The 23,765-nt window shown below is 31.4% G+C and overlaps 1 protein-coding gene across 2 annotated transcripts; it reads right to left on the bottom strand.

Annotated features, from left to right (window-relative positions):
- Positions 1–622: 622 nt before the first annotated feature.
- On the bottom strand, positions 623–19,950 carry LOC142333512 (uncharacterized). 2 transcript variants are annotated; one of them, XM_075380772.1, is made up of 5 exons: positions 19,812–19,949; positions 7,648–8,037; positions 3,434–3,529; positions 2,535–2,595; positions 623–971 (listed from the first exon to the last, which is right to left on the bottom strand). In XM_075380772.1, the coding sequence occupies exons 2-5, from the start codon at positions 7,972–7,974 to the stop codon at positions 733–735; spliced, it is 723 nt and encodes a 240-aa protein (XP_075236887.1). In that variant the 5' UTR covers positions 7,975–8,037; positions 19,812–19,949; the 3' UTR covers positions 623–732. The 2 variants fall into 2 exon arrangements, with proteins under 2 accessions (XP_075236887.1, XP_075236889.1); XM_075380774.1 differs by lacking the exon at positions 3,434–3,529 and having other exon boundaries at positions 19,812–19,950.
- Between the last annotated feature and the right edge of the window lie 3,815 nt (positions 19,951–23,765).

Here is a 23,765-nt window from a genome sequence, read left to right as displayed (position 1 = left end):
TTGGTCTACGATTTGACCTGTAGTAACAGCAGCCGATTTATCCTTTCGTTTATTCAATTTTTTATTCTTTTAAAAATCTATTGTCGAACCTTACATTATTCTTTCCGTTCATCCTTTTTGTAGTTCTTTCTGGATTTTCTTTTTTTTAAATTTATTTGTCGTTTTACATTCTTAATCTTCTCTCTATTTTATACGCTTCCACTTTCCATCGCTAAAAGTTTTTCTACTCTTCAGAGTATTTTCAGCACACTCCGAGTATAACTCAAACGAAGAGCTTTCCAACATCATGTCCATACCCCTTCCAACATCAACTAGAAGCCGAGTCAAAATAAATATTCCAAACTTTTGCATAACCTTCTACGTATTTTTATCATACATATTGTTATACAGAACAAAATTTTCAATAGATTAAATATATTTTAGTAACATTTATATTAACATAATGGTCTTAGGTATTCCTTTTTCCGTTCGGGCAGACTTCATGTTTACTTTCATGTTCTACTACAACTGCTTTACCGTACATTTTAGTTTATTCCGTTCTCCGTTTAGGTTAGCATTTTTAATCGACTTAGGATAGCTTTATGGGGTGATGAAGAGGTCACAAAAAATAACAAAATAAAGATATAATTTTAATTACATTTTATTTATTTTACGTTAAAATTCATTAATATTTAGTACGTATGAGATTAGTTGCAGATTTATTTTAAATTTACGAAATATTTTAATAATATACTAATTATTTATTATTACTGCCATGTTAAAACATGCATCCCCAAGTCCATTCGATTTTTTATCTGCAATTTTAACAGTATTTTTAACTTCGTCTATGCGTGACAGCATCCTAACAGAGGGTATAGGTGTAAGTTTTTCATTATTTTGATTATAAATTGTAACGAATACTTTTGCCGTCGATTTATTGTCAGTCCCAGTCAAATTTGTCCACTTTATCGAAGTAGAGGGAAACTGATAAGCTGTAAACAAAAAATAAAAGAAATGTTTATACAGTTCATAAAATTAAAAAATACACAGTCTACGATTGAACACAAGAAAAATATTTTAAACGGTAAAATTTTATTTAATTATACTGTGTAAAGCAAGCTGGTATATGTTTTAAATTATTTACAGTAGCATAATTATTTGAAAGAGGAAGAAGTTCTTCCTCCAACTAAAATCGGTTTTAATGATAACACTGACTCTTAAATAATTTTAGATATCAAATTTTTGTAAATCATAGATAATTCTTCGATTGTAGATAGCAATATGAAAACAGATAAACGTCTTTCTACAGATTTTGTCGAAATACGATACGAGCTTACACGTTCCAAATTCTATGCGGCGATTCAAGCTACTTATAAGCTAATGATTTTTATATTTAATTAATTTCATCGACTACCATTTTCGGTAATGAAAATTAAATTCTTTATGTCCCTTCAAGGTAGAGATAATTATGCGCTCAAATATATTTATTAACCTATTCTGAATTACGAATTATTTTTTAATTACTTATCTATAACGTTCATGTATTTAGATTCTCCATCACCCACGGTTTCTGTACGATAACCTTGTGGAACAGAATTCCACAAAAGTAATACTTTTGTGGAATTCTGTGTACTCAGGAAGGATAAATTACGTGCAAAAATCATTATATATAAAATTCCATTACCACATCGTTAATTCGATATAGAAACAGAAACAATTTTTTTTTTTTTTTTATATATACGAGAAATCATTGCATCGCACAAGCTGATTTTGAGCACTATGATTATTATTTTAAGAAAAATGTGTTTTCTAATCCCTACAGCCAACCAGTAGAAGTCAAAACGGTAGAGAATCTTAGTTTAACGAAGACAGGAAAAACTCATCTTTATATTTGTTAGCTGTATATAATTTCAGTAAATCTTTTTCCGAATGTTTTCTATCGTAAAAGGATCGTTAAATGCTCTTCCGTTAAATCGGTCATCGCCCTCCTTAAATGTTGTTTTGTAGAGGTGATATTTTCGGATCGGAGGTAGGTTCACTCTCTCTTATAAATACGTTTATAAATGCAATATGTCTATAAATTCCACAAGTGGTGCAAAGTGACATTCGAGGGTTCGTTCGCTTAGAAATCTTCTAACCTAATTCGATCGAAACCGTTTAAAGCGATAATTCATAGTTAATAATCGATCTAATATGTTTTTTTATTTTCTTTACAAGAGAAATACTATTCTTTAATCCTTTCAAAAACATCGGTTATCTAGGTTGATGTTGTTACTATTATAATTTTCCGATGTAATATTTATTTTTATTTAAATCTCTCATTAATCGTTTTGGATTCTGCTATTCCAAATTATGTTGATCGTTAAAATCAATAATGTCGTAAATCAACATAGTTTTATAAATTCTTAAACGCTGTTGTATATTTCCGAGTCCTCTCTTAATAAACGCTTACTATGCCAATTTCAAATCGTATAATCGTATTCAATAACAAACCACAATGTTCAAAATAAAAATAATAAACTGTAAAATATAGTAATATTCTTCAAAAAACTTACGTATATTTATGTTAGATGACTCTAAGGAGTTGTAACAGAAGCCGCTTACCAATTGCTGATCCTGAAAAAGAAATTTACTGAAATAAAAAATAGATAGTGTGAAAGATAAAAAATGTGCATCCAAAGTAAAGAAAACTCAGATGCGTAATGCGATCAGATAGAACTTAAAACGGATAAATACAATTTCAGATATCTTTTTCTTTCGTGAAACAAAGACCCGTTTTTATTCTTGAAGCAACTCGAATGAGGATTTTATAAAAACCTTTATACAGATAACTTTTACGTGTATACAGATTTAATTTCTTTCAGAAAAAAAACGAAATTTCACGTACGGATAAGTTATATTTTTTGTGCATATTTTTAAATAATATACTATTTACATGAACAGAGGTTTGAATAATAACTTAAATTTGAATTTAAATTTAATGAAAAAATCTTATTTTTATAACTGTACCCGTTTTAGTTAACTTTGGACGATATTTTGGAACTAAATTTTAATATTATGATGTGAACTTATTTATTAGCATTAAATATATCCATACTGAACTATAAATATTAAGAAAATAATTTTAAAAACCAATCGTGTAACAATTACATTTTTATTTAGAATCTAAACAGATGACTGTTTCCATTGCTGCAATCATCAATAGACACTCGAGATAAATTTTTAATATATAAAAATATATATTAAAAAAAATAACAGAAATAATAATAGCAATGAACGATAATAATAGACAAATAAACAGTATATGCGAAAAATCTTAAAACAAGTCTTTTAGTCGGGATTTTTAAAAAAAAAAATTTAATAATTGCCTATTTTATACGTAAACTGATGTGTTTGACTTTTTAGTGTTATCCTGTTCTCCAATTTATACAATATTTAATCAGTAATTACTCACCGAAATGTTGATTAGGGAACAAATTACATGTATTTTTGGTATATAATGCGATTCCTCATTGTTTATTTCCACCGTGAGGTTTACCATATACAAGCCCTGAAAAAAAAAAATTATTCAAAATGTCAAACTCATTCGCTTCCTCTTTTGGCAATGTAATGAAGAAGAACTGCCGTTTACCAAAAAACGACAGAGTAACGACATTTTTACCGCAAAAGTCTTTACAAAAACTTTTTGTGTGGTAAAATTAACTAAATATTCCGTTATATTGCCAGTCGTAAGAATAGAACGTAATATCTGTAAGTCTAATTCGGTTTTCTTTCCTAATTCAACTAAGAATGACATGAATCGACGTTAAATTTATTTCTCCTTTTTGTAGTCTGTTGTATAAGTAGTATATTTGAAATTTGCATATAATTCATATCAGTGTGAAATATTGCCTGATATTTGTCATATCACCCTTTAATAAGTAAAATATTTTATCTTACTTCAAGTTAACCTAAATAGATTTACCGTTAACGATGAGACGTAAATTTTTGATACCTATGAAAGACGCCGAGTCTGAAAACACGTCTGTCTTTTCAGGTGAAGACAGACAGCAACCGTAATTAGTAAAAGTTTAATTCTATAATTTGTAACAAAAAAAAGGAAGGAAATAAAATTATACAAATTACACGGAAGTGAGAAACAGAAATTTAATAAAGACATGCATACATATATTTACAAGCATATAAACGCAATAGACAGTTATTTAATATCGCTGATCGCATTCGGAATTTTGGATATTTTCAAGTTCATAAAACTTGATAATATTTCACATAAATAAGAACAATTTTAAATCTCCTACTGTTGAGAGAGTAATTAAAATTTCTTTAGCAGTAAAATATTTTAAATATTAAATATAGATATAAAATATTAATATTTTAATAAATAATAATAATTAATATTATTACAAATAAAATATAATTTAAAATAAATGTTAAATATATTTAAATGTTTTTAAATATTTTAATTTAAATATTTAACTTATACATGAAATTTATATTCAAACTAATACACACCAGTAACCACAGTACAATTGTCTACTAAAGATATTAATATAAAGTGAGTAGTCCATTTTAAATGGATGACTGGGACGGTAAACATACCTCTTATACTTTTCCTTGGATTTCCAAATAAACCGTTTTAATGGAACAGATGTCTATCTCTACAAAAGTACTAACTAGGGAAAAAGATACAAAAGTACCACGTAAAAATATTAATTTATGTATATTAATAGATACAGATAACGGTTTCTAGGAGAGACTTTGATGGCACTACACCACCACTTGATGGTTCCAGGAAAAACCATGACGTCTCGGCTTGTCATACCATTTCTAAGTATAGGACAGATTAGACTGCTATAAAATTTATAAAAATTAAAAGCAAATGATCTGACACCCGCAATATTAATAAACCTTTATTGCAAAAATTGTTCTGATTTGATCGAACAAAATTAATAGAATTTAACCACTTATCGGCTGCAGTAACGAGTATCACAGCGACGTTTGATCTACTTTATAACTACTACTGTAGCTTTGGCGTATCGGGCAGGTAGTATTGGGGTGAATAGCTAGAATGAATCGGATATGGTGGTCGTTTTTTATTTGATCCAAATTTTGTAGAAATTAACAAAACAAAAGATTTTTTAATTTTTATTCGATTAATTTTTTTAAAATAATTTTATCAGACACGGCCCATCGGTACGATTACATAATTAATAATTTAAAAACCCACTTACCAACAACTCTTTTATGCGTTCAAGCGCTTTCGGACAAGAATTCCATCATCAGGAACTTAAAAATGTATATTATATGCTTCATAGCTAAACTAGACCCCCGTTCGGATTTCCGGGTGGGAACTATTAAGGAAGGGATCACCAGAAAATTAAAAAATAACATTCTACGAGTCGGAGCGTGAAACGGTCGAAGTCTGAAAAAGGTTGGTAGGTTAGAAAATTTAAAGAGCAAAATGAATAGGATAAATGTAGTAGATGAAGTAGGAATTAGAGAGGTTCGGTGGGAAGAGGAAAACGAGTTTTGGTCAGGTGATTTTAGAATAATAACACAGCTACAAATAAAGGGCAGGCAGGAGTAGGTTTCGTAATGAACAAGAAGATAGGGAAGAGAGTAAAATATTTCAAAATGCATACAATGCGACAGAATCATTGAAATAGGATAAAATCAAAATTTAAGCCAACAACGATCGTTAACGTCTATATGCCTACAAGCGCCCATGATGATGATGATGAGGTAGAGTGTGTATACGAAGAAATTAAACGCATAAAAAAGGATGAAAATTTAATAATAGTTGGAAACTGGAATGCAAGCATCGGAAAAGGCAAGGAAGGAAATATTGCGGGTGAATACGGGCCGGGCAAAAGGAATGAAAGAGGGGACCGACTTATAGAATTTTGCACGAAGTATAATTTAGTAATTGCCAACACCCAGTTTAAAAATCATAATTGAAGAATGTACACAAGGAAAAAGCGAGACGATACTGCAAGGTATCAGATAGATTATACGCGGTTAAACAAAGATTTAGAAATCAACTCGACGATTGCAAAGCTTACCCTGGAGCAGACATTGATAGCGGCCATAATTTAGAGATAATGAATTGTAGATTGGGATTTAAAAACCTGAAGAAAAGGTGTCAGATGAATCGGTGGAATTTAAACAAGCTTGAGGAAGAGGAGGTAAAGAAGATTTTTGAGGACATCGCAAGAGGTCTAACTAAAAATGATAGGTAGAAAATGTAGAAGAAGAATGGGAGAATGTTAAAATGGAAACTTTTAGATCGGTAGAAGCGAACTTAGGCAGAAAAAAGAGCACCGGTAGAAAACCTTGGATATCAGAGGATATATTGCAGCTGATGGATGAACGTAGAAAATATAAGAACGCTAATGACGAAGAAAGTAATAGGAATTATCGACAGTTAAAAAATAAATTGGAAGTGCAAACTAACAAAAGAAGAGTGGATTAAAGAAAAGAGTTCAGATGTGGAAAGAGAAATTATCATCGGTAAAATAGACGGAGCATACAGAAATGTTAAGGAAAATTTTGCGGTACGTAAATTAAAATCTAATAATGTATTAAACAAAGAAGGATTTATAATACGAAAGGAAAGGTCGGTATTGAAGAGTTATACGGATAGAATATTTATTTATTAATATTCTTAATAAAACTAAAATTTCGTTGTCATTTGTAAATTTGTTTACGTAAAGTATATAAAATATAACGGTGGTCGTGATTTGTTTAAAATTATTCAACTTACGTCCTGTCATTATGAATGTCTCCACCGTTATGGTAAAGTGGAGTGGGAACGGTATGGTCAACTCACTCTATTGTGATTATTCAGTTCTTTCTTATACAATATATCGTTGTGAATTCTTGTTTGTCCGTTTATTAATTTATCATTGTTAAAACATATATATGATACTTTTCTAAATTATCGGTAATGTGTATATTAATTAACAAAATATTTAAATTATATGGTTTAAAAACAGCATATGCAGCTAACGATAAAATATATAAATAATATAGATCCATCTGAAAGAATAAAAAAAAAGTAATAAAATTAATTTGGATGGATAAAGTGTATGTTGCTTAAAATGCGCATATCGCGAATTAAAATATACTGCCTAGACCAATCGGTCATACCGTTCTACTCCACTTTACCATAACGGTGGATACATCTTAATGACAGGACGTTAAGTCGAAACAATTTTAAACAATGACGACCATCGTTATATTTTATATACTTTACATATGACAACGAATTTTTACTCTTGTTAAGAATATAATATACATTTTTAAGAGCCTGATGATGGAAATATATTACGAAAGCGCTTGAACGCATAAAAAAATTGTTGGTAAGTTGATTTTTTAATTATTAATTACATTTTTTTTCTTCGACTATAATAAATTTTTTTAATTTCCAAATAATCTGTTACATATTATAAAAGCGATACATGCCATTATTAACATGAATTATTTTTAAGAAAATTTCATGTAAGAATTCAAAGTTTATGATTACAGAAACGACATGATTAAGTGAAGTTTAATAAATGAAAAATACTTCCTACTCATATCCGTTCTAACTCAATCTAAAATATAAATTCATTAAGTAAACAAACAATCTAATTCTAAAAAAGAAGAAACTAGTATATAATTTATTACCTTACTGAAATTGTTAAGTGTATTACGGTCAAATGAAATACGCAAAAATGGATTCCTTGCAGCTCCAAAATACTGCGAATATGTGCTATAATAATTAACATAACCTAGCCTTCCAAAAAAACTATTAATATAAGCAATAGATAATGAAGCTTGCTCAGATGTTGAACGTTGCATAGTAATTACAGGTTCGACAGGTTGCTCCTTACTTGCTGTAGATTTTGCAGGTTGCTGAGTACCTGGCTTCTGTGTTTGCATTTTGATCGTCGTTTGTTTTACAGAAGTAAAACAACAAATCAGAATAAAAATCATTCGCAGTTTTAACATCATCTTACTTACTTATTTTTCACACTTAAATTGATTTGATACTCAATTATATATTTTCTCGTAAAACTGTAAAAAAAAAATACATATATAAAATAAGAAATTCGGATAATCGATAAATCACATCTTCAGAAATAAATTTTACGTACAATTAATAGGTAAACAATTTTTTTACAAGTATTAATTAATATTAAATTAAAAGCGTTACTTTTAGTCTTGTTCTTGAATTTACAGTTTTTGTGTAGAAAACGAATGTTATATGCAAGAAGGAATACAAGAGCTATGAACCCGTGATGTTGCAAGGAAAGTTACCAATGCGTTCATCTGTCAGCCAAAATTTGTTTACCTCTAGATGTTTTACTTCTGCGTTTATCCGTTAACTGTAAAAGGGTACCTGATTACTGAAGGGGCGAAAAATAGGAAGCGGTACGAGCGATGACAACAGAACCGAAACGAAACCATCTAGATGAGGTAATCGTTGCTGTTTAGTACCTTGGAAAATTAATTTGAATCCTTACTAAAAAAATTATATCTTAAACTACATTGTGTCACGATGTCGGTTGATAAGCAGCGGTATATAGTATACAGTGGTATATAGCAGTCGAAAAAATCGATTGTTTTTTTTCGACTGCTTATTCGATATTACATGTTAGATGTTGAAAATTCAGTAGTTTTTTTTTTTAGAATAATTTTTGGTTTTTAGTGCATCCCCGCCCGGTGAAGATAATAAGAGTCGCATTACTTGTAATGGGAAGATTACTATTTTGTAACCGAAAAATATTACGGTTTATACGAATGGCGATTATTTTCCTGATCGGTCAAAACAGCTACACGTAACGATCAAAATATTTTTCTACGTTATTTTTAATTAAGGCATTCACCACTTCAAATTCGTAAACGCGCAGTTAATCCAAGAACATTCGACTCTTTTTCAGTATTAAATGCGGATTACAGTAATTCCAGCAAACAAACCACTGTAGTGCCTATTGATTAGACAATTAAGTTAAGATTTTACCCGGCGCGGTACAAGTCCGACGTCATTACGTTAAATTTTACTCTATTAATGAAAATCGAAACCTTACACTAACCGGTAAATATTGACCATTACTTGACGCCTCAAATGGTCATTTAATTTTTAGCGTAGATACTCGCGGAGGTAGATTTCACCGGTGTTAAGTAGGGGATAAGAAAGATTTCCACCATAAAATTAAGAAAAACTTCAAATATACTTAGTACGATAATGGTTGCATGTGAAAAAAAGTTTCCCATGTTTACAATACAAGCCCCATCTTCTTACAATTCCAGTAATATTTTGGTCATCCCTTGCCGTAAGGGTTGGTCATATCAAAATTTATTTCAGACAAAAGTTTTAGGTAATATTCAGAGAACTAACGACCACTTTAGACTGATCCGATACTGTGCCTGTTGAGAGATGTCTGATTCTATTTTGTCTTCGAAAATCCATTTTTTCAACCCCCCGTCGGCCAATGGTTAGTGATATAAAAAACCTTTACTTAGAAAAGTTTTAGGCCCTTATCCAAAGAATAGTAGGATCTTTAAACGAATTCAATATTTTACTTTATAAGAAAGTTGTTAAGCAAAATTACGGAAGTTATTGTGTCTATATAGATCTATATCTTGTGTCTATATCTTAAGTTTTACCGGTAAATTGTAACATTTACCAAGTTACTTGGTAAAAGTCCGAAAAAATCTAGAAAACACATTTAATTCGGACCTTTAACAAATCGTTGTGGTCATTGTTGACCATTACCGTATTCTGTTGGTAAAAGTTGACAATTCTGTAACGAAATCACTTCTAAATAGGAAAGAGCATGAATTTAAAAATGCTCTTCTCAATTTCGGAATTTCAATTTAAAAATTGCATTAAAATTAATCATTTTCAAACGTGAGAATAATCAATTAATAGTTAACTCTTAAATACACAGTCTGGGTCTAACACCCGGATTGTTTTTTAACCCAATTTATTTTCAATTTTTGCAGCGGGAAAAACGTTTTGATTCCCAACTGAACGTTTTTCATTAAATACAGTCATTTTGTTCGTCAAACAATTCTAAAACTTAAGGAAAGATATAAAAAACCTAAAAAATATAATTAAAAATTCTGTTTCTTTTAAATATAGCCTTCCAGTTTTCTGTTTATCGTAAAATTCTACTTTCCTTTTACAAAACACCGTGATTAAAAAAACATGCTGCAAAGAAAATGCGATTGAATTTTATTTAATATTATTAAGAATAATTTTTACACAAAAAAGTTAATCGATTATTCTTATTGGAAATTGTATTCTTCAGGCTTTATCCTTTGAAAAGGATTTACTCTTTCAAAATCATTATTTCATATTTATTCTTCACTTATCTAGTACTTGAGATGGGCATTATTTTTAGTTATAGAGTTTTTTTGCAATTTATAGTCTCGAAAGGATCCATTTAATTATAACAACGAACATATTGATATTTACCATTGTAGAAGTTTGCAGAAAATGATTCATTTCTGAATATTAGCGTATATGAATTAATTACTTGTATTGTTTTTGAAATGTCTTAGTATTAAATAGCAAAATAAAGTTTTTTGTAATCTTTTGAAAAAAAACCTGTTTCATTTTTCACCCGCAGTGCACTGAAATTTCGATATTTGGAAGAGCATTTTTAAATTCATACTTTTGAGTGATTTCATTACAGAATTGTCAACTTTTACCAACAGTCTATGTTAAATGTCAATAATGACCAAAACTATTTGGTAAAAGTCCGAAATAAATGTGTTTTCAAGATTTTTTCGGACTTCTACCAAGTGACTTGGTAAATGTTAGAATTTGCGGGTAAAACTTAAGATTTACCGGTATTCGGGGTTTTACCGTCACATATACATATATATAAATGTATATGTAATCTTTTGAACTTACGGTGGTATTCGGGTCTGGGGGATGTGAAACGGGAAAATAAGACCCAATTTTCTGGAAGTCGAAACATGGTGCCCATTATAATAGGTAGCGTTCTTATCAAATCTACCTAAAAAACATTTAAATATGTGCTTCTTTTTTCCATCGGTTAATTGGCTTATGGAATACTGTGTCGAATTGTGTATATATATATAATAAACCATGATTTATCTGAGAAATTAAATCGATAAGTAACGTCATAAAAAAAAGGCATATCTAATTAAACTTTCACTTTAGTGAATAAAATCATAAATGACATTATTTATTAATATAACCTAGTAAAACATAGTGTACAAACGTTTTACTAAATTAAATTACAATTATACTTTACTTACAACTCATCAAAATATTCGAAACTTTTAATTTATGTTTGGATTTAAGCCGGAAATCAAGTTCGACTTTGTCGAAATAATTTCCACGTAAGTTATATTGTAGGTTATCAAAGGTTTTTTATTCCCATTATTCTACATTTTTTCTACGTCATTTAAATATTTAAGACGCAAAGGTACGAGTTGCATAGCGTATGCCGATCTAGTATAAACGATTGTATTTAATGCAACTCGATGCCGAGTATTTTTACAAGTGAATGACTAAATACGGCCGTTTATCAGTCGAGAAACTGTTATCTGTGTGTTTAAAAAACAACATCTGTTGTTCTTTCATTATTACGTAACAAAACATTTGTCTAATGTACATCCGATTCGAAGAGTAAATTTCTTCAATGTTTTTTGAAGCCGTTTTTAACAGTTATCTTATCTGTCTCGGCAGACATTTACGATTTTTTCAATACGGTTGCAATCTGGATTTCAAGTCGGTCCCTAAAATTTTCAATAACTCAATTAGAACAGGATTTTTTCCCGTAAAAATTGTAGTATTTCGATACGTTCTTAGCACGAATAAAGTGATGGACCGTTTCCTGGTAATCTTCAGACAATTCGATGTCCATCGCATAAAGAGGAAAAGAGTTGTGTGTTAATAAAAAATCGACGATCTAAGCATGAACACCGATATTATCGCTGTAATAAAAACATATATATCAAAGATAAACATATGGGATGTATTAGTTTAAAAGAGAGACTTTATTTCTAACGATGCTAATTGATATCGTAATTACAAAGTACTTTTATAGACGTATTATATGAAGTATAATCGATGCAATACAATGTATTTTAAATGTAGTAATTTTCATTTCTTCTGCGTACAAGTTTAAACTATATCACAGTGTTTGTGTCAACATACTTGCTGCTTTATATAACTGTTTTTACTTTTTCTTTAAAACTGATAACCGCTTTCGCAAAAAAATCTCCCTCTCTCTCTCCCTCTCTCTCTCTCTCTCTCTCTCTCTCTCTCTCTCTCTCTCTCACTCTCTCTCTCTCTCTCTCTGTGTGTGTGTGTGTGCGTGTGTGTGCGTGCGTGCGTGCGCGCACAGGGATGTATATATATGTATACGCTTCTTATGAGAAATTTTATTACATTCTATTTCTACAACCGAACTGTATAGAAGGACACTCGCCACCGTCTGAGGCAGCAACGCTTTTAAACCATTGTGTAAAGAATATATAAGAAAATTCGAATCGTCGTATGTGTAAACTCAAAAATCAAATTATTAAGATTATTATGTGTTGTCATTTTCTACATACAAAATTAAGAATACTTCTTGTACGAAGTATCTTTCCTATAAACAAAGACTATTCTTCGAGCTTTGTTTGAAGAATTTTTGTGCAATACTTCCGTGAGGTATATGCCGATCTCGCTGGATATTCTGTTAAATTTATATAAGATACATTGATGTAAATACACAAGGCATCGACTGTATTTGAAAAAACAATCGTAATTGTTTTCTTCTTTCACGATTTTCTTTGTACTTCTATTGTCGATTTAATTTTTACTTCCTTGTACGAATTAAAGAAAGTATTGTGATCGAAAAATATTTCGGTTTTCAGATTTCAACGGAAATATCCATTTTGACCATTCCTGAATTCATTTTCACTAGTTTCAGCGTGACGTCTGTACGTACGTATGTATCTCGCATGACTCAAAAACTAGCCGTAGGATGTTGAAATTTTGTATTCAGAACTGTTGTAACGTCTATTTGTGCACCTCCCCTTTTGATTGCAATTGACCGAAACAAAAGTATCCGAAAAAGCCCCAAATCCAAAAAGATTTGGATTTTGAACTTTTTCTTAACTGCAGTAATAAGTCCTCATTGAGATTTTCAACGATATATCATAACTGGTACTTATTTTCATCGGTTCCAGAGGAAACCGATGAAAAAAAAATTTTAATAAATGAATTATAAGGGAAGGCACATCGGTTCGAATCAGACGTCATCTTTTTTTTATAATTTAAATATATTGATTTATTAACCCGTGGTTGTAGAAAAAGTTTTACAATAAATAATTATTCTATAACAATAAAAAAAAATCAGAATTATTAGTGAAATAAGATTTTATGTGCTTTTGAAAATGAGTATATGTAAGTTAATAGGCATATAATATGAAACATCTGATTATTTTTATATTAATTGAAAATTATAATTTAAAATAGTATTATTTTTGGATTTTCTGGTTTAATTTTATTTAATTATTCTGGAATTCAGGAATTACTGAATATTCTAGAATTCTGGAATTACAGAATAATTAATTTAATTTTATCCACAGATGACTGAAAAATAGCCCCTCACAAAGAACAATATATACATTGAGGCATACATGCCCGAGCTTTAATAAATTGCAAAAAATTCTTATCGTTTAGTTCATTACTCCTCTGATATTGTAAGGTAATATTCTCCCTAAAGTCTCTCTAATCTTCTCTCTAAAGTCAGAGTTGATCATCATTTCCTTTATTTTTTTTTCGAGCAATTAATCGTTCTTTGGTTTGAAATAATTCTTCTGATCTTAATTTGTGTACACGTTCTCTAGTTTTCAAATTTTCTTCCTCTTCATATTCATCCTCTTGTCGTTTTTTTAGATATATTTCTTCATGTTCTTTCTTTTTCCTATATGATTATTTTTTTTCATTCTTGATTATTCACCGAATAGTCTAATAATAAAAACCGAGTATATTATACCGTAAGGTCGAAATTAACGTTTGTTAAACGAACTCCAGTATACAGGAGTTCATTAAACGGAATATTTTAATTATTATTAATTTTTATTTATACGACACACCAGAAATCTGAAACGTTTGTTAATCAGTAATTCACTAGATACAAATAATACTGATCTAGTAATACGAGTAATAAAGGGACCTTTTATTCTATCCTAATATTTCACGTAAGATTGTTGAATTAATAATCGTGTAAATATTTTACGTTAATAACTTATATTTCAGCAATTGTGTAACTGTCCACTTTATTAAAGAACTGGAGGATCGTATCTCACTTTCAAATAAAATTAGTTTAAATAAAGCGCAGCAAAAAATGTGTATGTGTAATTTAGTAGATATACAAGGGAATCATATGTTGTCCGCATCACATTTTTTTTAAAAATTGAGGAACCTTTAAAAACCGGAAGCGATGAGAAATACTGTTTAACATGTTTGTGTTTACGGTTTTGAATCGTATGTTTTCTAACTTAGTTCAAACATAGTTCTAACTTAACTTCTAGCTTAGTTCAAACGTATATAATTTAGCTCGGCGGTTACCAGAATGAAGTATCCCATAATGAAGATTAGACGTAACTGCACCCATACACTATTTAGTCGAACTTCTAAAATATTCTCTTACTTTGGATTATTCTCGGTAAACAAATCCATGTTCGAATGTTAATTTCCTATAAGTTATCTTCTAATACTTTGGATTGAACCTTATTTCTTTAGAATTCAACAAGTTTTTTAACTGAACTATGATAATAAACCGAGTCTCATTATTAGCCCGTATAAACCGATATTATAACGTTTAACATTTTAGTATGTAAATAGATTACGCTAAAAATACTTTTGCTAAAAGTCTAAATCTGAAAAATATAATTAGAAGTCAGCGAGGAAGAAGATTTTTTCCGTTTTAGTCAAAGCTGGATCACGCATAATACCTTTTTTTTAGCTAGTAATTTTGTGTTTCTCGCTGGCATTATTGTTTAATAATCACGTTATTACTCTTTTACGTTTGAAACCTTCTTCTTCTTTGCAATTATCCTTCTTTTCCGAGATTTTTACAACTTTTTCTTGATTAATTCCCGATTTTGTTAAGTTCAGAAATTCTATTCCTACAGTGTTTCTTAACTTTATCGCAAAATACGCTTTTAGTTTTTCTTCCTAAATAAAAAAGGAGAATTTCATTGGGAGTTCTATTATTACCCATCCGTAAAATATGACCTATGAAAGCCTAATTCCTCGTACGTTATTTCGTTTATTTTTTTGAATTTCCGGGATCGTATTTTGCGAAGGTGGAGTTTGAGTATATTAAGAACGATGTCCTTTATAGAATCAAATATTTTCCTTAAAATGTCCTTCATTTCTATTGGATTTCTTTTAAAAGGCTCGCGTTGAACATCTCAAACAGTCTACAGCGTACAAGGCTTAATAGATTTTTTTTGTACATGTATTTTGTTGGACGAGATGCCGGTTTCATTTTGTTCACCCGATTTCATAGGGTTTTTTCTTAGCCGAATCCATTGAATAGTTCCATATGTAATATAGTATGAGTAAAACACTATTTAGTCTTAGAAATTAAAACTATCTATATTTGTTCTTGAAACTCCGGAGTTCTATTTCGAACACTCAGTATATATATATATATATATATACGAGTGTATAGTGTATATACATACCCGCGCGCGCACAAAATTATTATACCTGAAATAATTAAACCCCTCGCTTTTATAATTAATGTTAATCTTTGGGCAGGTAATCTTAATGAATTTTCTTATAGTAACTTCAGTATTTCGAGATTAAAAGAAAAAATGGTGGAAAGAAAATCTATTATTGGTAATTAATCGTCCTGTTTCATTTATGATGTTTTTCTAAAAATTTAACGAATCAAGATCACTGTCATTTATCAGCAGGAAAAGTATTTTCTATTACACAAGATGGTTTTAGGGAGGGTTCGAAAACTGAAGATGCACGGTTAAGATTTACAACATTTGTCTTAATGAGAAGGAAGAGTGAGAGGCCACTTCAACTAAAACTTTTGACGCTGCTGATCAACTCATTTTATTAAATTTATTATTTAGGGCAGTTATTGGAGGTACATCCAATAGTCGGTTCAACAGTTATATTACTGAAGATTTCAGAAGGGTAAGTTGGAATCTACACATGCTAACTCGAACCCGAGTACTTTTGAAGCCATAAGGCTTGATACCCGGTCCAAAGTTCTTGTTCCGTATTTACGTAAACGACCTAAGTTTTTGAGTAGATTTGATGAATCTGTTAAAGCGTTTGGTTTTGATATAGTTTTTTATTAGGAGGCTACTCCCTGGAGTCATTGAGAATTAAGATGGTGAGACGCCAGTTTGATTATAATTGGCAGATCTTTTATTCGATAAATATCTATGATTTTAGCATAGGTAAATAGGGACTGCTTAAAATAGATAAAATGATTACATTATAGGTAAATTGAGAATAGCATTAAATTGTGTAGTAATTGTATAACGATAAAGCAGGTTGAAAAAAAATGTTAACCTTAATTATAGATCGAAACCTAAATTGACAGATAGATATTGATAGACTAAAAACTAAATCCCGCAGGAGCTTAAGAAAGTCTTATTTTTGTTACACGTATTTTCCAAAGTCCGTTTTGAAATTGATTTATTGTTCAACCGTTAATTCTACGTTATAATAAGGAAAAGATACTTAAGAAACCAACAATAAATCATTAAATACCGAAAAAAAATATTACCGTTTCGCAAGCAATACACAGCGCTTAGAGAATACTTTCCTTTTATCTTTTGAATTTAATATATCACCCCTTACGCATTTATTTATACGAAATTATTTTTTTTTTTCAGAAGTGTAAATGACAATAATTCAGGTAAGAAAACCCAAATTTGAAATCAGCACTTAAATATCGTTTTCATAAATTGAAAGGTGAAATGTGTAAAAGGAACTTTTGCTATTCCTAGTGTAAGGTCTATTACAATTTAATTAATTAATTACTATTAGGGTAAATAAGACGATGAGAAAATTTCTACTTTACTCGAAAGAATAATTATTTTTTGTACCTTAATTTTATAGAATAAATAAATAGAATACTTTGTATTATAACGTATTATCTATGCACATAAAATACAGTGAAAAAAATGTTTAATTTGTTTTGATAATCTATATATATAAAAATTTTAAGTTCGTTTGTGTACGCTTCAAAAACTCAAAATGTTCTGCACCGATTGAGCACAAATTTTATCACGATATATAACCCGCATCAAAGATTGTTTTCATCTATTTTTAATAAATCTATCTATCTATTTTTAATTTGTACAGTTTTTTAATAAATAAGAGGCTAATAAATCAGATGGAAATGTAAACAAAGGAAAACCAATCAGATCAATACAAGATGGCCGCTGTCAAACACAACGACCAATCACAAAGAGCCCGTATGGCCGTTGCCAATGTAAACAAAATCACAACTGATTAAGTAACAAATTTCTTTGAATTATATTTAACAGCTAAAACATCTGTATTTTATTAAAAAAAAAAAAAAACAAAACAAAAAGAAAAGCCACCAAGAAGGATGACTTACAATAAATAAATTAAAACACCCAACTTTCTTATAGCCCAGATAGACTTAAGACTATGCAAACAAAAAAAGTTGAAATAACCAATACACAGAAAATAATATCCATACATAATGACCAAAACACCCTTTGTTAAGTAAAATATTCACTTTTTTCTGAATTTACAGAAGGCATTTACAACGAAGCATTGATAAATATTGAAGACAAGTGCTTAGCTAATGCAAATAAAGTTCTTAGTCAATCGGGAATGCCAGCACCCACCCGAGCTGCGATTGCTTCATTTGATGTGGATTTACGCCGTGAACAGAGTTACGACATTGGTGATCTTCAGTCATATGTCCGATCAAACATTCCCAAATTAACGCGTGAACAGAAAGGCATTTATGATCGCATAATGCAAATGATAAATGACGGAGTTGGGTGGACCTTCTTCTTGGATGCGCAAGGAGGAACTGGGAAAACATTCCTCATTAGATTGAATCTAGCAACGGTTCAACGATCAAAAAATGACATAGCCTTAGCTCTTGCTTCGTCTGGAATAGCTGCGACATTGTTACCAGGTGGAAGGACTGCGCATTCAGCTCTGACGTTGCCGTTAAACATGCAAATCATCGAGACTCCCACGTGCAATATTTCCAAAGCGTTCTGTATGGGAAAAGTATTACAAAAATGTAAACTCATTGTTTGGGATGAATGCACGATGGCACATAAGAAATCGCTTAAAAATCTTGATCGATCGTTACGAGATTTGCGTGGAAACGTTCAACCGTTCGAGAATTCTTTGATATTGCTCACAGGAGATTTTAAGCAAACATTGCCTGTAATTTCTCGATCGACACCAGCAGATGAAATAAATGCTTGCCTCAAATATTCAACACTGTGGCGACACGTACGTACATTGCAGTTGACTACGAATATGCGTGTCCAGTTGCAGAATGATGTACACAGGCAATGTAAAAAAGTATTAAACTGTTTTATCGCTCCGAATATATCGTTTGTTACTGTGGATGGGCTACTTTCTGTCCTCTGTAGAGGGATCGGACGGCTGGAAGGGAAGTTCGGAGGCCGTAAAAATATAATTATTACTTTACTTATAATAATTATTATATAATTATTACTACTACACTTATATATACATCTCACCCATATTACCAATTCACTGTAAACGCTTACTCTATTCATCCTTGTTTGAATCTGTTATTCGATACGGCTTGACTACAGCATGGGGATCAGCCGCAGAATATCTCATAAATTAAATAAATTTAATACAAAATAGGGTCCTCAAAGATATTGCTCGTTACGATTCTGATAACAATTATGACACCGATTTAAATAATCTTACAAGGTTTCTGTCATCTAGAGGTCTATTTAAATTCTTAATTATTTTTAAGAACTTTTACAAGAGTGAATACAGGGTAAATGTAGAAAGTGGATACAATTTGAGAGCAATTAGCTTTATTACAGATAGATATAATAATACTTATGGTAAACGATTAAAGAACTATGTTGTTCCTGCATTACTTAATTCTTTACCGAATCACCTCAATAATGTAAAAATGAAAAAAAATTATTTAAAAAAACGTCTCATTGAGTGGGCATTAACTATAACGTAATAGGTACTAACAGGATTCATGTTGGATTTATACTGGCAGTCCAGACAATTATAACATGATTATAGTTATTATTTTAATGTTAATAATTATTATAAATCAATAAATAATCTATTGTTGAATGGTTAAAGCTTAGTTATTTATTTTCGTTATGTAATTGTTGCAACAAGATATTAATTCTGTAATTAGTTGTTGTATAGTTTTGTTTCTTGAATATAGTTTTAGTAACTAAATCTAATACATAATAAATATTAAAGATTAAATTTGTTCATTAATTTTTAAATAAATAGTTTAATTTTGCTAAACTAATTTTTATATTTTTACTACTATTATAATTATTGTAACTATTATAACTATTAGAAAAACTAATAATATCTTTAGTTGTTACATAAAATTGGTTATTGCATTAACCACTTAATAATGTAATAATAATTCTTTAGTATATCTGTCGACAGACTTAGGTCTGACGGATGATCATGTAAGTTTTAAATTGTAAATAAATAAAATAAAAATAAATGAACTAAACTATACTAATATAATTATTACAGTAATTTGGGATAATTTCTTTCAGTTTAAAATAATCAAGATACTATAAAATAAAAGTCATACCTTATGAATTTTTTATGAAGTATGATGAGTTGGAAAAAAATGAGTTCTTAAAATACAATAAATCATTACCTTTAAATAGCTGCGGTTTCAATATTGAAAATGTACGATTGTGGAATCGCATTTCTTTTCGTTAATTTGTTTTTCTATTACAAAAAAATTGGAAGCCTGAATAAACATATGAAAACGCAAAAGTTATATTTATGAGAAGTCACGTAAAAAATAATATGAAATAAAATTTAAAATTATATTATATGTAAATTAAAAATTGCTCAGAATGACTGTATAATTATTCATGTTAACAAAGTTAAGTTATTTTATATTTTTCTTAATAAACATCGTGACTACTAATTTGTTTTACGTAATTAGTAATCATCGTCTATGCACTTCTTTTCTGTTCATATATATATAAGTTTCGAATGGAAAATTTTTCAACCGCTTTTCATAATTAATTCCGTTGTTTTGAATTATGTTAATTTCTTTCTTTCTAAAACGAAACTCATACATTAAGAGTGTAAAACAGTTGCAAGAAAAATACAAAAATACGTATTTTCCTTATTATCTGCTACAAATTGTACAAAACTATTTATTTATCTTATTAAAAAAAGATTTCTTTTGATAATTCACTTAGATTCTCTTTAGCTGTCTGAGGTAAAAAACTTTCTTAAATCTTAAATACTTTTTATAATTAATAATTAAAGAACCCATTTACCAACAATGCTTTTATATATACGTTCAAGCGCTTTCAGAATAAAATTCCACCATCAGAAACTTAAAAATGAATGTTGTACTTTTTTTAAATATTTAACTTTTTATAAAAATATTTATTAAAAAGAAAAATTAACTCTTACGAGAATGATATTTTATCCGATTTCCATTTAAAAATATATATGTACACATCAGAGTTACCTGTTTGTGGTAGATCAAAATTTATTTTTTTTTACGCAAGAAAATCATCAAAACCCTGAAATTCTCTAATTTTGTCTTCGCATGCATTTGGCAATCTTTGATAAACAGCGGTCCGTCTTCTTATAGTAAAATCAGATCCAGAACGTAAATTTTTGAAACCGACTATCTGCTACCTGTAAAATTCTCAATATTATCTGCTAAAGCTATTTATATCGTCTTATGATGCGCATATCCGCAGAAACTGAAAGTACTTTTCCCTTTTTTGTCTTTAATAAACAAAGATAGTTCAGATTTCGATCCACGAAACGATCGTCTTTTGAAGAAACGCTGAACAGCAAATCTTTTTTCTTTCACCAATCTGGATTACAAGACTCATCGATGTCATATTTTTTATCGGCTGCTCGGTTACCGATAATTAAAGTTTCTGACACAACTTTTAATTTTTCGGCAACGGTAAATGTACGAAGTATTATTATTTTTTTTTTTTAAAACATAACTTTAAATCAAAAGGTATTTTTTAAAAAAAAAGGGGAATGTGACCGAGATGTGACACGTTTACAAGTATGAAATCTATTGAGTCCTGGAAGATAATTGAAAAGCGTCAGAGAAAGCCACTTGAAATGAATAAAGCTAAAATACAGTACTGTACCGTATTTCCAGAAACTTGTTTCATTCCAAGTACTTTTACAGCAGTCGAGTGTGGATATTCAGCCCGAGTGGACGTGTATTTCTAGCTCTGCGATTTATGCGTTTTTGGTTTGGTTTTTTGCGTCTTTTTTATTGGACAAGTTATGAATCATTTCGAGGTAAGGATAACGGACAATTGTGTTAAATTTTGTGAATTTTGGTGACCGGACTGTGTTGTAATTACGTTTTTTTTTCTTTTGGGACTTTTTTCTCCATAAGAGCCAATGTTAAATTGGCCGTTGAGGTTAGTGAAAATAAGTTAAGTCAATAGATAAGTAACCCCTAGTTTGTGACGTCACGGCTGTTGTAGTAAACAACTTAATTATCAAGAATAATTATCGTAAACAAGAATAATTATCGACAAAGAAGTTATACTAGTAGAATTTTTTTTCTAAGTGTTTGAGGCTCTTATAAAGGGGATGTTCCTTTCCTAATAACTCCTTCCCTGACCAATATTTTCCAAAATCCTCTCGGATCTATCCGATCCGAGACCAATACCTTCCATAGACCCCCCCATCTCCCCCAATTTTTTGGAGGGCACTTTTGGTCGGATGCATATTCGACACCCCCCTACACCCCGAATTTTCATCAAAAGGTCCACGAGAGGGAGCTGACAGAGATATATAAGTCTTTTCAGCATCTTAATGACGCAATGGCTGACGTGGATACTAAATCACAGGGGACACAGACCGAACACTCCACGGCAGAAGAACTGACGGACATTCTTGAATCCGAACTGACCGACGAACAATTAATAAATAGATTGCCTGGTCGCTGGTCCACATGGGCCACGAAAATAGAGTGACTTCCGTTGACCCTCAATCTGATAGCTCTGACAGATGTAATTTTGTAGACTTGAACAAGCAAATGAGTCCTAGTGCTGCTAGCGGCAAATATGCTAACGCTAAACCGGGGGCAATCAGCATAGACAATACGACCATTCTAGACGAAGATAATGTTTCTACTAATTGGACTAGATACACGGTCCTTTACGACTCATCAGCAGGAGCCGCCACTCTCCTTAGGGCGTTGAAACGAGTCGTGGTGAAAACTAGGGCTCCGGTCTTCGTGCTTCCACCGGGACCCGAGGGTACAACGATAAGGAAATTGATCCTATATCTGACCAGAAAAGAGAAGGAGCTCCCGAAGATGGTCCTACCCAGATTGGGGGACACGGTTCGGGCTCGCTCAAGACCGGCTTCAACCAGAAGGGGCACACCACCGGTAACTGATAGTAAGACTATCGTTATTAAGGCTGAGGCAAAGACTTATGCCGACCTGTTGAGAACAATGAAAAACAAAATCACCCAGGAAGAGGCAGGCGAGGTCCTTTCCCTCCAGAAAGGCCGAAATGAAGAATTAGAGGTGAGGATAAAAGGGGCGCAGAAGGCAGGAAAACTCACCACTCTTCTCAAAGATCGGGAAGCAGAACTTCAGGTGGACCTACGTTCTAGGGGTGACTGTGGTCCATATTAAGGACCTCGACATAGACACAACCGAAAAGGAGGTGAGAGATGCGGTTTCCAGAGTTGTCGGCGCGGGGGAGACATTCCAGGTCACCTCCCTCAGGAAAGCATATGGTGACACTAAAAAAGCTACCGTCATCACGACACATAGAGGCGCCACAAACCTGGTGGCATCAAGACTACGAGTTGGCTGGGTCCATTGTAGGACCCATATTCGTGTAGAAGGAGAGCACTGCTACCGTTGTTGGGGCACCGGACATGGTGGCAGAGACTGTAAGGGCCCGGACAGAGCCAATCTCTGTTATAACTGCGGTGGCGCTGGACACCGTATCCGGGAATGCAGAGAGGCATCCAAATGTCATGATTGCCGTAGCCTAAACCACCGCACCGGTGGCACTGAATGCGGAATGAAGCGCGATGCCTAAAGTCTTACTAATCAATAACCATCGAAGCCTTCTATCCCATGACTTGGTGGAGGAGACAACTAATACTGGAGAATATAACTTTGTTGTTGCCACCGAGCCTAACGTATACTCTGCGGCTGGGTCTCGATGGGTGCCAGATACCGCTGGGGATGTGGCTATCAAGAAAATTACTGTAAACTGGGATTATAGCTTATATTTGAGGACTGAAGGAGTCGTTGCGATAGAACTCTGTAACTATATATTGTTTGGGGGTCTATATAAGCCCGAATGTGACGCTCGCGGAGTACGAAGCCAGACTACTCGGACTGCAGAGGATGGTCATGAACGCCCCAAAGAGGACAATTGTTGTGGGTGATTTCAATTGCCGTAACGTAGCGGCTGGGGCTGGTTCCTCGAACAACAGAGGACTAGCGCTAGAAGAACTACTAGGAACTACTGGGCTTGTGTGCATCAATGATGGGTCGTTCACT

The sequence above is a fragment of the Lycorma delicatula genome, chromosome 12 (genome assembly GCF_047948215.1).
Source record: "Lycorma delicatula isolate Av1 chromosome 12, ASM4794821v1, whole genome shotgun sequence".
Taxonomy (NCBI): Eukaryota; Metazoa; Arthropoda; class Insecta; order Hemiptera; family Fulgoridae; genus Lycorma; species Lycorma delicatula.
Note: the sequence above shows the minus strand (reverse complement) of the source record. Positions and strands in the feature narration are given on the sequence as shown.